At 31.5% G+C, this 17042-nt stretch overlaps 2 protein-coding genes across 2 annotated transcripts in view; both read left to right on the plus strand.

Moving 5' to 3' along the window:
• The first annotated feature begins 3584 nt into the window (after positions 1 to 3584).
• On the plus strand, positions 3585 to 7386 carry LOC123694240 (NADH dehydrogenase [ubiquinone] flavoprotein 2, mitochondrial). The gene is made up of 7 exons (XM_045639619.1): positions 3585 to 3746; positions 3848 to 3973; positions 4172 to 4362; positions 4690 to 4837; positions 5581 to 5640; positions 5868 to 5944; positions 7242 to 7386. Exons 1-7 carry the CDS (start codon positions 3711 to 3713, stop codon positions 7339 to 7341), a joined length of 738 nt encoding a protein of 245 aa, XP_045495575.1. The 5' UTR covers positions 3585 to 3710; the 3' UTR covers positions 7342 to 7386.
• A 1887-nt stretch (positions 7387 to 9273) lies between these two features.
• Positions 9274 to 17042, plus strand: part of LOC123694189 (calcium-transporting ATPase type 2C member 1) — a 37809-nt gene continuing 30040 nt past the window's right edge. The window contains exons 1-2 of the mRNA XM_045639545.1: positions 9274 to 9456; positions 16787 to 16897. Coding sequence (XP_045495501.1) covers positions 9358 to 9456; positions 16787 to 16897 — 210 coding nt within the window. The 5' untranslated portion in view covers positions 9274 to 9357. The remainder of the gene's footprint in view (positions 9457 to 16786; positions 16898 to 17042) is intronic.

Raw genomic sequence — 17042 nt, forward strand, 5'->3', positions numbered from 1 at the left:
TATGTATTTCGTAAACGCAAAAAAATTAACTTAACTAGCCTACTAATATCCGCCGTGTGAATATGTAGACCATCCTAGCCGCATCCATTGAGCTATCATAGAAATTATCTATATCTACTTACCTACATAGGCTACATAATATAATAAATCTGTAGAAGGGTCAATTCTGTACATTGAAAATATTGAAAAAATAAATAGCAGGGGGGTGTTACTGGATCGATACCAAGCCCAAATATGTGTTTAAAAAAATTTTTGTCTGTCTGTCTGTCTGTCTGTCTGTCTGTATGTTCAGGCATCACGTGAAAACTAACGGTTCGATTTCGATGAAACTTGGTATAATTATACCTTATTATCCTGGGCATAAAATGGGATACTTTTTATCCCGGAAAAATACGTAGAAAAAAAAATCTTAATTTTTGCGCGGATGGAGTCGCAGGCGGAAGCTAGTATTAAATAATCAAGTTTAATGAGGGTGTGCCCTGTACATCCGGATTAAATATTATACATGATTCTTATAAGAATTAAACCAAGGCTTTTTTAAACAGCTAGTCGCTTATAGTATCTAATTAAAATATGGTACCGTCAGAAACATAAGTCAGTAAACGTTCCATAATTATTAATAATCTTTACGATAAAAATTCTAATTATTCTACTTTAAATAGCTTTATAAGAAATTCAATAAAAAAGATAACTAAAACAATAAGTGTTTTTTGTTTGATATTAATTTTTACTACTCCACTAACCAATAAATACAGACATTATAAACTTCTAGACACTATTAAGACTTAGGTACCTAAATTAGGTAGTTACTTTTCGAATTGTGAATTATTAATTACCTTTCCTTTTCCTTTGCTGTCTGTACAAATCACCAATCGCCAAAAAAATCGGTTACGCAGATCCGATCAACGAAATTAAATAACGGAACCTAGGTGCCTTTGATAAGAAAATAATCAGAATAGGCGTAGCGACAACGTATTGAACTAATTAAAGAGAAAGAAGAAAATGAATAAAAAACAACATTAAAGCTTCAATTTAAGTTAAATTTAGGTTTACTTATATCTGTGCGAATGCAAAAAAAAAAAATTGACGAATAAAAATTGGTAATCATTGTAGGTACAGTGTAATTTAGGCTTTGGAATATGAAGAATGTTTGATAACGAGATGTTTGTAAAACTAGATTTTTCGGCACGTGCTCGCTTGCGTGTTGTTGTGCTAATACAGTAACTGTTGTACATAATACGTTGATACCGTGAGAATGGATTATTGATACACAAACTAGCTTACCGGTGCAACTACAATAATTATTCATTTCTACCTACTTTGTAGGATCGTAATCAATTTGCCCGCTGCCTAATAAAATTATACATCAATTATTAATCAAAATTAGATTGTCGGATTGATCAAATAGTAGGTACATGCAAAATATTGTATGATTTAACCCTAGATTACTACCCTTCGTCGATTCGACGACGCGTCACCAAAAAAATCGCTTTAACTTTTAGGTACGCGCGCGACCGTATGGTTTTCTGAATTCAGCTAATCTCGTAATCGTTGCGCTTGCGATGGACGGTAGTGCTTTGTGCGTGGAAGGTCCACACGCGCTGTTCCAGCCACCAGTAGTGATACATCTCCCCACGTTCTATTGAAGACGAGACCCCTAGTACTTCAGCTGACCCTAGCAATTACAAGACCATCGCATACCATTCTTCTTGGGAAAGACAAACACATATTATGGTCATCACAACAGTGAAGGTCAAAAAGCAGAAGACCTTCAAAGAACATAGATACATAGCAATGTACGCCTGTACGCTTTTTTCAAGATATTTTAGATCCTCTTCAATGTTTTTCAGGTATACTGGTGACATTACTGATACTCTGTGGGACTCAATTACATAAATCTTAATCATGCCAGGAAGAAATAATGTGAAAGTTATAAATGAGACTGAGCAAAGTAATGCTGCTAATGTGCCTCCATAGCAAACTAAAATAAACATATATGCTATATGTCCCTCCGTAAAGCAAAGGTAGACCTAAAAATAGGTGTACTAGGTGCAAAAATCGTTGTGTGGGGAACACAAACTTGATTTGAGTCACAAATGTTTTAGATCCTAAGCTACAAAATTATATTTTTAATTATATTTTCATAAATTATTTTTGTAATTAATAGTTTATTTCGAGCAATTTAGAGGTATATATTATATGTACGAAATTGTTCAAAAAATTTAAGAATGTTCATAAAGCGTGTAAACTGTGATCTCATTTTGATGACTGTTTGAATTAAAACTATGTTAAAATAAATATTTTAATGTTTTTATATGTAGATTATTACCTTGTCCTTAAAATAAAAACATAACTACAACTATATTTTTTTAATTAAACCCCTAAATCCCCTTCAATAAACAGTGTAGTCGAAACGACGAAGGTTAGTATTAAACGTCGAAAAATAAGGTTAGTGTTCTAGGGTTAATTCTTACCAGTGAGAGACTGCTTTGAAATAGGCATGACGACAGTATCCATAAATGATCATATTAGTGTTTTCAAGGGAAAATGTATACTAAATAAATTAAATATAGTGACTTAAAAATCTAAAAAACATTAAGATTAATGAGATTATCAATAAAATAAAACATTAAAATTCTGCAGTTGGCCATTTTGACTAAAACACGCGTGACGTCACGTTTAAATAAACAACTCACGTCAGATGTATTTTGTTGTTATGAATATGTTGAGAATACGCATTTTTATTTATTTTCTTTTGTTTCACGTATGCTTTATCGACTCAGAACAGAAATATAATTGCGAATTCACAATACGTGGTTTCGGGGTTCTCCGCGCCTACTTTATACAATCATTTCTTATTATTTTCTCGCTTGAAATAATTACTTACACATATTTGAGCATTATTTTTATGTGGATTCACACTGCAATACTGCACACCACTTATAAACTTTGAAATTCGTTTCTATAACACATATTAAATAAATATTTATTTAATTTTCTTCGCAATGCGTACAAATAATTACGTATTTACTAAAGAGTGACGTCACACCTACGCCATGACACCTGTGAGCTGTTTTGGCACAGTTTATAAATATTTTTTGAAAAATGGCTTTTATCTTCGTTAAATTTAAGTATATTACCGAAATATAGTTTTTCTTGTATAGTAAACGTATACACACATTATGGAAGAGGATTTCAAAATCTTTCGTCATGCCTATTGTCTCGGTATAATTAATTTAACTAACTATAAATTTGTAAACATTGAAAATTTCATTAACAGTTTTACAGACATTTTTATTAGGTATACTACAGTAGACACTATTTTATAATTAGGTACTAGGTATGATACTTTAAAATGTCCCCGTCCAACTTTGCTCTAAAATATTTACAGGCACGTAGTAAGTTATTTGGAAATCATAAATGAAGAAGAAATAAATGTTAACACGTTTCTTCGTAATGGTATTAGGTATTTTTATTATAAAAAAAAATTAAATGTGTTGAATATGAGTTATGTTATTATCTGTTCTAAGTTCATAGATATACCTGTTTCTATGTTAATCTGTAAGCTTCGTTTCTGAACGAACACCCTTACGTCAAATGTCAATATCATACGTCTTATTGTTTTCGATTTTTGAACGAACCAAAATCGAGTAGGTTTGTTCGCGGACAGGGTTTCGCAATAATTAATTAAATTATTATAACTAATAATCATGTTGTCCAGCCTAAGGTCTGGAGTTAGCAACTTGGTACGTGTAGACAAATTACCATAAAGTTTATCCATGTTAGTGTATTACATAATTATAGTGTGACAGTTTCATATCTTCAATACCTACTTGTTTTGTTGTAGTGGAGAGTGTCTTCCAGAGCCCTGCAGACATCATCTACCCTTCAACATGATAGCTTGTTCGTGCACAGAGATACCCCCGAGGACAACCCTAATATTCCATTCGAATTCACATCGGAAAACAAACAGGTGATTTTGACATTTGTAGTTTGTATTTAGAATGTTCACAGAATTCTTAATTCCTTCCAATTTTAAAACAAAAAACAGCAATTGCTTTTAAATTTGATATGTACCAATTGTACCATAGATAAATAATGAGAATAGTTGTATCTTGAAGAGCAAAAATATTCTATCTTTTTTAATAATTTTGTTGGTTATATTTTTCAGCGAATTGATGCTCTTTTAGCAATTTACCCTGAGGGCCACAAGCGTGGTGCGATGATTCCTCTATTGGATTTGGCTCAACGTCAAAATGGTGGTTGGCTACCTATATCTGCTATGCACAAGGTTGCTGAAATACTGAACCTCCCTCGCATGAGAGTGTATGAAGTCGCTACCTTCTATACAATGTTTATCAGGTAAAGTAATACCTGTATACTCTTATCAGCATTAACACTAAAATAAAAGAAAATGTAACATTTTTTATCAGAAATTCTTACAAGTGCTTGTAGAATATCTGCTTAAACTGAACCTGTATTTTAAATACGGCCAATAAATACTATTCTTATTCCCACAAAATGTAACATAGAACTATGTATACCTATATGAATTAATATATAATAATCATTTTGGAATTTTTAGCACTTTATAACTGAAACTTCAATGTCAGTTTGTGTAAATATAAATTTTAAACTAAAGAACAAGCTATATGCATATTTTATAAAAAAATATTCAACTAATTTCAGGAGGCCGATCGGCAAGTACCATGTTCAAGTCTGTACGACCACTCCCTGCTGGTTGAGGGGCTCTGATGCTGTGTTGAACGCAATTAAAGAAGCTACAGGCTGTGAGGTTGGTGGAAACAGCCCTTGCGGCAAGTTCTCACTGTCTGAGGTTTGTACACTATAATATCTATATTCTATACTAATTTTATAAAGCTGAAGAGTTAGTTTGTGGTTTTGGATAGCCCATTTATCGAGGAAGGCTATAGACTATATATCACACCGCTAAGAGCAATATGAGCGGATCCACAGGGGTGAAACTGCGAGGCGCAGCTAGTGTAGGACAAAGAACAAATAGGTTGATGGTAAACTACAAAGTTTAAGATTAATCAAGGATAATTTTTCATACTTATGCTTTAAATAAACTAGCTTTCATAAAATAAAAATAATTGATTAATTAAATTTTGTGTAAGTAGATAACAGTATGTAAATTACAAAGGACCTTAATATATTTATTTACTTTCATTTTGTATAATAGCACAGATTGTGACAAATTTCTTAAAATTTGCATTGTTTTTGTGTCAATTATTATATTATAAATGTCAAACACAATACGCATGTTGTTAATTTTAATGTTGTTGTTAAAAAAATGAAAATCGCTCTAATAATGACTGTTGTCCTTGAAACTTCTTTATCGGGGTTGGAAAAAAATTTAGTGTAACATTTTTTCGTTACGCGTGACATTTTTCCGTAAGTTTTTCCGTTACGCGCCATCGTTTTCTTATCCCTATAGTATTTTTTTTTAAATAAGGTCATAAAGAAGTTTCACTTCTTACGTGTGTACACTAGTACACGCCCACATCTTTTTAATGCATTACTATATGTCTTAATAGAAAACACTCAATTCTATTTCAGGTGGAGTGCTTAGGAGCATGTGTAAATGCACCAATGGTACAAATCAATGATGACTACTATGTAAGTATATTAAGTTATTATTGTTAATTAATCTTGCTATAGAGTTCAACTTAAAAGTTATGTTTAACTACAAAACTATAATGATAATAGACTTGGTTGTTAATCTGCCAATAAAATTATATTATCATGTTCATAAGTTTTCACAGGGCATGGCATGTAATAAATTTTTAGTTAAGATATTTTAATGCTCGATTCAAACAATAATACATATAATGTTCTATTTACAGGAGGATCTCTCAATCGACGATACTAAAGAAATTATCGAAAAACTCAAGAAGGATGAAAAACCAAAACCTGGACCAAGGTAAACAATCAGTTTTTTTTACTGTTTAGTATAAAATATTTACTTTGAATTAAAAACCTTATACTAAACAGTGAAACAACTTACTTGACTTTTATTAAACTTGCTTTAATCCCTCAGCCCCCGGAATCACAGACACATAGAAAATCTATTGTGTTGTGGTCTCATTGGGCCGCTCGGTGGTCAATGGGTTAATAAAGTTTTATTAACTAGCGGTTTGTAAATTCTACGGAAATACACTTAAGAGCGTGTATGCCGAGCACACGTGTCAAAAGTGAAACTTTGGCAAGATTCAAAATTAACGCGCCTAAAGAATTTTCACTTCAAAAATTAATAGAAATAGACCGAGTCTTTACGTCAAAGACTGTAAATAGCGTCAGGAGATTTTTATCTATATGAATATCATAATTAAGAGGAACAAATTGTTCTGTTGTCTTAACGTCGGTTTGCTGGTTGCGGTTGATTTTTACATACAATTTTTGATTTTTAAATATCTTAATATCATATTATAAAGGCGAAAGTTTGTAAGTATGGATGAAAGTAAGTAACAAACATCCATACGGATGTTTGTTACTTACTTTTTCACGTAAAAACTACTGAACCGATTACAATAAAATTTACACATATAGAGGGTAACTTGGATTAACACATAGGATAGTTTTTATCCAGGAAATCCCACGGGAACGGGAACTATGCGGGTTTTCCTTTGCAAACGCGGGTGAAGCCGCGGGCGGAAATCTAGTACCTAATATTTCCGATTGCAATGAATGAGCCCATTGTAATTTAAATATTTCACACATTTCCAGGCGAATGTAGAAATTATATACCTATGTAACTATACGATTATAGACACCATTATTTTTATAAAATAACTCGCGAGAATATTCTGTCATAAATCGACTTGTGAATTGTTCCAAACCATTTACAATTTAACGCATTAGTTTTCGTTGGTTAATAATCTACTGGTATTGTACAATAGTGTCATAAATAAATAAATAAATCTGTCTGATTGATGATGATTGGTCGGTTTAGCAATACCACATGACATTAGACCAATCAGCGCGCTAGGTGCGTTCCGTCGCTTGCATGTCACAATTTAACGGTTTGCTAAGGACAGATTAGAAACTAACCAAAAATAAAGCGTTACAATTTTATAATCTCGCGAGTAATAAGTAAAGCGTGTATATTCGTACGGAAACATTTACATTGCTTAGGAATTTAATAAAATGTCGGATTTCATAGATAGGTACCGTTGATATGCACACTAAAATTAAAATTAATGACCAATTCATTGACACAGGAGCGGTAGATTCGCATCAGAACCTCTTGGAGGACTCACATCCTTAACTGAAGAACCAACTGGCCCTGGCTTCGGAGTACAGGACGCGTTGAAGGCGTAAACTATTGTAAAATAAAGATATTTAAATAAATCATGTTAGATTATACTTGTTTTGTTTTATTAACACGCTTTTTATTCTAGATAAATTATTACTACGATAAGTATACAAAATATTACTACGATCTATTTTAAATCGTACTTACCTACATAAGTACATATACCTATTATTGAAGCAAAAAATTTGTACCCCTTTTTACGAAAATTGCGCGGAAGGATATTATGAAATTAAGGAAAGTATGAAATTTTGCACACATACTTTATTGCAAACTATTAATATATTTATATTATGAAGAACCCTAATATGTTATTGCCAACTCGTTAATAATTATGCATTTTTCTTAATAGCCTAACGATTCGAAAAATATATTTCAATTGATTTTAATAAAAAAAAAAGACCTAAGTATCATATACCTAGGCTACAAGCTTCTGTATTTAAAAGTATAAATAACTAGCGGTCCGCCCCGGCTTCGCCCGTGGTACATATTAACGTTTTCTCTACATAAGAACCATCCTCGTACTTCAAGGAATATAATAAAAAAAGAATTATCGAAATCGGTTCAGCCGTTCTCGAGTTATGGAATTACAACGAAAAGTGGCATTGATTTTTATATATTAGAGAAGAGATTTAATAATTATAAACAATAGAAATTAAAAAGTTAATAACGTGTTTGAGCATTGTTATTTATGTAACTGCCGGTTCGAACAGTTTCAAAATGAGCAATCTCGATTTGGAAAAAATGAGGAAACAACTGAATAGATACCTACCTACTAATAATAATAGAGACTCCTTGGCGGAAAGGTCATGTTAGAATATTATGAATAGTCAATAGACCATACTAGTAATACTAGTTACTTTGAATATTAATCTTTGTTCGTGTGTGAGAATCATCTATTTTATTTCCCGGCAGTTTATTGTTCAAAGTAATTTGATAAGCGGTTTAAATAGTAATTACAAGAACCCGGTAGTTATACTCTATTTAATACTATCAAAATAATATGTTATAAGTAAAACTACGAAATAACAACGTTTGGTACTAAAAATTAATAATAATAAATAATTAGTACCAGTACCTATCCCATATCCGGTCTTTTTTTAAACGTGCCCAAAGTTATGCGTGGGCGTTTGATAAGAGAAAAAAATCTCAGATTAAAATTACATAACGAATACAAACTTATGAAACCATCACCTATCAGTAAAACGTTTGTTGAATTCTGATAATTTAAAGACAACTCGAATGATAACGATAGTGTAAACGAGAGTCAGTGACGTTTGCATCATGAAAAGTTTTACGTTAAAAACCGACTGTTTATTTTATAAAACAGTCGATTAGAATGTGGCTGTGCGTTTTGTGGTACGTTTGTGTTTGTTGCGGAAAATGGATTTAAATGATAATTACTTAATCAAGTTTCAAATACCAAAGTGTTAATACGTGTGCTTGTGGGAAAATTATTATGTCCAAATGTTTCGTCGAACTAAAAATGAAAGTATTCAGGACTACGTACAAATCCCGTTATGGGACACAGAAACACAAAATACAACAAACAATATAAACGTGAGTACCTATATTATAAATTAACTACTTTATGTAAAGTTTAAGTTTATTTAGGTTAAGTTTATTTATTTAGGTCAAAATGATCAGAATAAATTCCGTATACTCCAAGTAGTAACTAAAAAAAAATGCAAAAAAAATGCCATTTAAATAATTTGTTTTATTTTTGAGTTATTTGCACGTGTTGAAAAAATATTATAATTTTACTTTTGCTGAAGTTTTGCTGAGACTTGCGATGAATCATGAATGCAGAATGATGCAGATGTGGAGAGCATTTCTGTGTCAAAGTCAAGTTGACTGATCTGTCAACTGTCAAGTCATGTTCCGACGGTCGACATTCCAGCATTTTCATTTCTCGTGCGTCAGTGCCTCAGTAGTCAGTGGCTTTGTGAATCTCGGTGTTCAGTGTTGCGTTTTCTATGTGAAAATGTCTTTTGTGGCTTAAAGCTTTTGAACATTTTGCGAAGATGAAAAGCAGCCCCACTCGTAAATATGAGAATTTCTCAGACCATCGAGGGAAGGAGAGCGATAAGTACTCTCTAGACAGCCAGGATACGGCGAGTTTGGTAAGCAACTGCACTTGTTACAATTATTGATTTTGTTTGTGTACCGCTCAGATGTTATTGATTTGCGTAGTCTTAGTCATTACGGGGGGTTTCTGGGATAGTTCAAAATAGCTCATTAAACAGATGTGTAATAGAAGCTGTCTAGACAGAGGCTTTATAAAATATTGTTATTACGAGATAGAGAGCGACCTAGTTTTTTTTAATTGCAGGTTGAATTCTAGATCATACTAGGTCGTGTTCCAGGCTTTTTCGTAAATGAAAAACCATACAGGTGCATATAGGGCGCGCGTAGTTATATGTTTATAGTTAGATTACAGTGTCTGACTTTATACTTTCACTGTACGTACTTTCTTTTTACCGTAAAAATCATTAATTATTAAGTCTAGAATGCTTTTGCTTTCTACCTGCATTGTATGACTAAAAAAATTAAAATAATGAACCAATTCAGGAAATATTTGTGAATATTTTTGAAGATAAGTGAAGGAATTGTACATTAAATTACTTAAGTAAATAACATAAGTGCAGCTCAATCTTTATTTCATGTACCTTGTAATAAAACTATTGATTGCTGTAAAACTATATTTATGAATAGTATTATACCTAACTATAAGGTAAAAAAGTATAGATTTTAAAATAGATTTACAATAGGATGAATTTTATTTGGTTCTTTTTACAATCACCTCATAATTCATTCATGCTATTCTAGTTATTTATTAATCAATCAATTATGTACTAAATAAAAATAATATTATTATGATGATTATAAATAAAAGAATATTATTAATTATTATAGTACTGATTTGTTTTATAATGTTAATTCCTTAAGAAATATATAATTTACATCTGGTATAAAAAATATCATATCAATCAGTTCAGTTGTTTTGGAGGAGATTTTTTGCAATAACAGTAAAACAGAAATTTTACAATCTAGCCAACTGTAAAAAAAATTTTAATCAGAGCTTTTAATATTTCATAACTGTAAAATATTTCTGATCTGATCAGTACTTCCGGAGATTACCATGCAAAGTTGAAATGGTCGAAACTTGAAACTATAACTATTATAGATGTGAAATAGAATAGATGAATTAATTACAACCACCACTACAGTTCGATTCAAACTTAATGGCCGTTCAGAAGCTAGGTGCGGGTCCCTTAAGTCCCGCTAATACCTAAAATTGTTTTCTGCGCATCAGATAGTACGATGTTGTGAGCCGCCATTAAGTTTGAATCATACTGTAATTATTATTAGATAAAAATAGGAAAACACTTTATCAAGGAGGAGTGTGAACTCTTCTCCTAGTACGGGAGCTAGCAACGTTAAAAAAAAAGTCATTTTAGTATAGTTGGGTTTTTGATATACTGTTTCTCTTGATATTTCGGTTAGAGTCCGGGCTGTCTGGCTGGCCGCAGTGGTTGCGTTTATTAGTGCGCATCTTATCTGCACAGGAAAATATCCTTAATTTAAAGTCATTTTTTAACGCGTAATTTTTAATCTTTTGCCTTTAGATAGATCCATCAGACATAATTTTTTTATTGCAAGACGTTTTTTTCGTTGTAAAATAGGTGCCATACGCAATTTTTATTTCAAACTAACTAAAATGTCATCGAAATAAGTGAAATTACATCAACATGAGTCCGCTTAAAAGGTAAGTAATAACTTTATTATTTATATTATATTATCCTTTCTTAATACTTATATTGAATAATTAGTAAACTAATATTTTTAATAGATGGTTTCATATTTATTACACTTTTGGGTATAAATATGAATTTGATGATATTTGTATTTTCTAGTGCTTGATTTTACGCGAGTATTATACATTTTGAAATTAAAGACTTGGGAAAATAATACAATGAATAAATCGCGTTTAAAATCCGTTAAAAAGTATTTAATTTCTTGATGAAATTTGGTTTTTATCAAGTTTACATTAACGTCCTATTTGAGGTTCGTTGGGAAAAAGGAGGCGATATGGTAGATTGTTGCAATAAAACTGTAAATAGTAAAATGAATATTATATATAGTATAAGTAACACAGTGATTACTTATTCTTCACTGGGACTCATGTTGATGGAATTTCACTTATTTCGATGATATTTTAATTATTTTGAAATAAAAATTGCGTCTGGCACCTATTTAACAACGAAAAAAACGTCTTGCAATAAAAAATGTATGTCTAATGGATCTATCTAAAGGCAAACGATTAAAAATTACGCGTTAAAAAATGACTTTAAATTAAGGATATTTTCCTGTGCAGATAAGATGCGCACTATTAAACGCAACCACTGCGGCCAGCCAGACAGCTCGGACTGTAACCGAAATAGCAAGAGGAACAGCATATCAAAGAACCAACTATACTAAAATGCTCACTTGTCAACGTTGCTACCTCCTAGAATACCACCATTTTCAAAGTATGTATAAAGAAAACCAAAGAGAAATAGAGCAGAATAAACATATTTATTTAATCTGTGGCTAGCTAATCAATATTGGCTACTAATGAACTATAGACTATAGAGTCATTTCAGTTTAAAATAGAGATTCAAAATTTGAGCTGATCAAGCCAACAATGACAGATTAATGTGCAATAAACAAAGAAAGAATTTAAAATCAGAATCTACTGTTGCTTTACATAAACTATGAACAATAGGCAATGTGGAAATGAAGCCTCCAATTACAAAGCAGCCTTATAAATTAACTTTCAACGAGTTTTCATCACCGCTGACAATGCTCTTTATTAAAGACTAAATAAGAGCTACAAAATTTATGTTGAAATAAGCAATCTTTGAGTTATTTATTTGTTTTTTAAACAGAAAATCTTTGTAAGGATTGAAATGTTTTCTCTAATATTTTCTCATTACTTGCTGCTTCTACTGTTGTGTTTATTTTAGATCTGTTTTAATAATCTTATCTTACTTCTTTTATCCCATTATAATAATTGTTGTTGTTTGTGTGGATGTTTGTTTTTTTTTCATGGGAAAACCACTGAACGCATTTTGACAATACTTGAAAGCAATGTAGCTTTTGTACCAGTATAACACGTCATAATCTATAGAAATACTTGCTTTTTCCCGTGGGTTCATCCGCGATAAAACGAAGCACATCACAGGTAATTATTTATTAAAAATTACGATTTTGCGCGTTATTTACATATTCAATTTATCTTACTTATTCCACGTAATCGATAATCTAAATCAGTTACCTATAAATCAATTAATAAGCAAGTGTTGATTTGATTTAAAATTCAATAGTTAATGCTGCAAAAAGTGCGTGACATTAAATTCGCTATTAGGTACTCGCGAGTCGCGAATGTTTGAATTTGTTTATTCATAAAATCGTTGTCGGCACGATTTTGCTTTACCGAAGTAGTAGGTATTAGGTGTAAAATCCCGCGGTTTCACTCGCGTCTGATTAACGTTTCACGTATGCAATTCGTTCACTATAATAAATATACACAACTAGCTTTCCGCCTGCGACTTCGTCCGTGTTTTCAAAGAAAACCCGCATAGTTCCCGATCCTGTGGGATTTCTGGGATAAAACGTATCCTATGTGTAAATCTCCGTCACCCTCTATGTTCGTGCCAAATTTCATTGTAATCGGTTCAGTAGTATTTGCGTGAAAGAGCAAACACCCATACATACTACTCACAAACTTTCGTATCTATACACAGAACAGTAAGAACATAATAGAAGTGCGATGTGGGCGTGGCCCACGTGTCACTAGTAAGGTAAGATCACCTAACTCGCTCTCAGTTGTGCGCAGAAAAATATTCGAGTCGGTTGTCAACTGTCAAACCTTATTTCCATATTTATTCATTATTTAGAGCGTGTTGTTCGGTATTAGAGTGGAAAAATGATAGAGACGAAATAATATCAGCAATCGAGGCATTTCATACCATCGGTAAGTCTTATTTTAATTTATTTTAAATATATTTTATGTTACAACTTCGCTTGTCGTAATTTGTCAAAAATTTATAAAAATATTAAGTCAAAATGAACCTTAAAATATAAGAAATAAGTACTAATATAGATTGAACGGCAAACAAGACTTTCTGGAATATTATTGCAATAAACAAACGAATGTCGGATTAGTGATGCATGTGGCGCATATCGACAGTATCGATACTTTAGAAAAGACAAACATTATAAATATTAAATTTTATTCTATTTTTCCTTAGCTTTCATTTGTCCTATTTATTTATAGATTTTCGAAAGAGGCTAATTTAAAAGAGAAATGGATAATAAATGCAACGTGACGAGTTAACTGGATGCCGAACAGCAATAAGCAGTCTAACAAAGGCCACCGATACATCAAACCTACGGCAGTTCCAAGATTTAAAATAATGCATATTTTCTGTTTGTTTTGTAAATATAGATTTATACTATTCTATTCCGTTTTTTATTTAAATATAATAATATGAAAAGACGTACTTATTAGTAATAAACATACTCCAAAATGTGACACATTATCCTATACTCATATAATAGAAAGAAAAAAAAAATGCACAAAAATATATTTATTGTGAATTATCGATAACAAGGCTGACATCCCTTAGAGCATAGCATCAGGTTAATGTCAAGTTAATGTCATTAATTTAGAATGACACAAATTTCAACCTTATCTTTATGTGTTGAGGTTCAAAGTTATATGTATTGAAAACCAACGCCCTCTGTTGTGGAATAGCTGAATGTTTTCGAATTTGGAATTTCTGAGCAAAGAGAAACAAAACAGCTAATATACCTAGGGATGTTATACTAAAATAAACCGTAACTTGGTTCGTTAGGGTACATATTGAAATGCTGAATTTATAACCTAAGTCAGTTTTTACTCAAATTAAGCTGTCCAATCAAAGGCATAGTTTACTTGTAGTGTACTGTATAACTATCGGTTTAAATGTGTGAGTTTGGCGACACTGGTTTTCATACTAATTATGACATTATAGCACTTCTATTATGTTCTTACTGTTCTGTGTATCTATAGGTACATATAATAAATCTGTAGAAGGGTCAATTCTGTACATTGAAAATATTGAAAAAATTAATAGCAGGGGGTGTTACTGGATCGATACGAAACCCAAATATGTGATTAAATAAATTTTTGTCTGTCTGTCTGTCTGTCTGTCTTTCTGTCTGTCTGTCTGTCTGTATGTGAAGGCATCACGTAAAAACTAACGGTTCGATTTCGATGAAACTTGGTATAATTATACCTTATTATCCTGGGCATAAAATAGGATACTTTTATCCCGGAAAAATACGGAGAAAAAAAAAATAAATCTTAATTTTTCTTAATTTTTCCGCGCGGACGGAGTCGCGGGCGGAAGCTAGTTTATAATAATTTTAGTAGTTAGGATTTATGGGCTTCATATTGTAAGGGAATTGATAAAGAACCACATTCAATATTAATATTAATAAAAAACAACCCAATATTCCCACTGGAAACTTATTGAATCTATTCTTTTTTAACCGACGACAAAAAAAAAGGAGGAGTTTCTTGTCTTTATTATTTTGTTCAATCAAACTTAGTCAGGCGTCTGATAATGTGCAAAATATTAGATATTAATAGTAGGTATTAATTGGGAACTCATAAAATAATGAAATGGATATTTGAAATCGTTGAATGTGTTTTTTATGTAAATGTATTGAAATTGGAAGCCTTTAATGATACTACTTTCTCCAGTTTATAGATAAGTGTGATAGTTACCAAAGGTAGCCTAAATATTATTCCAGGCAAAAAGTTGTTATAATTTATCAAATTCCAGTCGAATTTGTTAAGAATTTCCTATAATATTTTAACAACCACTGTATTGTTTAAAAAAAAATCTGAGAATCCACTTCATATGTAATTATTTCATCAGTTTATATCCGAGACTAGTTTAATAATTTTACGAATCTGGTAGGTATTTGGTCATTTTGTAATTTACGCGAACGTTACAATTTTAGTTGTTGACTGTTTCTATTACATAATATCTATTATATATATATTTAAATATAATTATATTATTTAAGTATAACATAAGGATATTTTCATAAATTGGTGTTTTGTATGGTTTCTCTGAAAATCATAAAATTTTCTGTTTGTGAATTGTCTACGTATTCTTTGCAGTATTTTTTAATTGTTTCATAAACCCTACGGTTTTCCCTATCGCGCAAATATCTATTATCTAATTTGTTTAAGTGAAAGATAAATCAAAGGCAAATAATATGGTAGTAAAGAATACAGTTTGCGATTTTTACTCAAGTTATTTTGTCCATCATATAAAAAAGATGATTTAATTTGACTCTAGTTTTGGAAGGCTTTGAATTTATATTCATATTGAGCAGGTTAATTTCCATACGATAATAAAACTATAATTATGTAATGAACTTGTATTTGAAGATACATATTTTTATCTATTTGAGACTTATATTGCTATAGCAATAGTTTCTACCAATAACTACTGCTACAGCAGATATCAACAGAAACTGGTTCCAATTTTATTACAATGATGTTTTTTTACGTTTTTAAACGACTATTCAATGTTTATTTTGAATAATTTATTTCCAGAAAAAAAAACAAACAAATAATCTACGACAATAGGAAAAAACCAAGCAAAAAGTAGACGTCGCAAAAACATTGAAATGGGAACAAAGGGAACAATACCTAGTATTGAATACTTTGCTTTCAGGTTTATTAGCATCAATGTCGTTTAATCTGATAAAAATAACACGATCTGATTTATATTATTCATTATACTGATTGCATATTATCGCTTCACATTCTAAGGTACGATAGGGAACGTCTATTAGTAAATAGAAATAACTCATAATTAAAAAACGTAATTGGTAATAACATTGTGATGTGAAGCTCTTAAACTAAGTATGTATTTGAAGTATAAGTCTTTAGTAATCTGTGCTTAAATTCTGTGTCAAGAGGTGCGTCATTTGTGTTCTAAATAGTTTAAGTTATAATTGAATCTGTGGAGTTCTTGTGGGATAGCAAGCGCCTAGATCTGTATCTGTTATAGGTAGTGATACAATTTCTGCTTCTGTTTTGCTTAAATTTTCTAAGCGCCAGCTGACTGCGACGAAGTCAGATTTTTATCTGTAGGTTTTGTTAGCTTTCTTCACAGAAGGTCTATCTTCTATTTGGAACGTTGGTGGTCAACAAAGTTTCTAGGTTCAGTCTAGATGAAGATGAAGTCGATGGTCTAACTTCTTTTCCATTATGTATTTAAATAATCCAAACATATCAGTTTTTGCTGTAATTAACAACCGAGAAGATAGATAATGATACTGGCAAGTTAATGAAAACATCTTTAGTGCAACAATTCTTTAATACATACTGTATTGTTCCAGCATTCGAGCCCTGAAGGTGGCGGGGGGAGGCGAGGCCTGAACGACGTGGGTCCTGGTGCCGGAGACATGTGGATCAGCGCTGTTGAGAGCTCCATACTGGGATGGGAGGAGGTGGGTAATAGATTATGATAATAGAAGAATCGAGAATTTGACGATGTGATAGTTTGTGGTTGCTTATATAAGAATCGAGAAATTAGTATGGAATTTGATGATGAGCAAGTCGTATTAGGGATGTTCATCATATTTTAAGCCTTGT

This window comes from Colias croceus, chromosome 9 (genome assembly GCF_905220415.1).
Source record: "Colias croceus chromosome 9, ilColCroc2.1".
Taxonomy (NCBI): Eukaryota; Metazoa; Arthropoda; class Insecta; order Lepidoptera; family Pieridae; genus Colias; species Colias croceus.

Coding starts and splice junctions, on each gene's coding strand:
- LOC123694240 (XM_045639619.1), top strand. CDS start 3,711: ATGTTGTCCAGCCTAAGGTCTGGAGTTAGCAACTTG. Junction 3,974..4,171: donor TCACATCGGAAAACAAACAG/GTGATTTTGACA, acceptor TATATTTTTCAG/CGAATTGATGCTCTTTTAGC. Junction 5,641..5,867: donor AAATCAATGATGACTACTAT/GTAAGTATATTA, acceptor TTCTATTTACAG/GAGGATCTCTCAATCGACGA.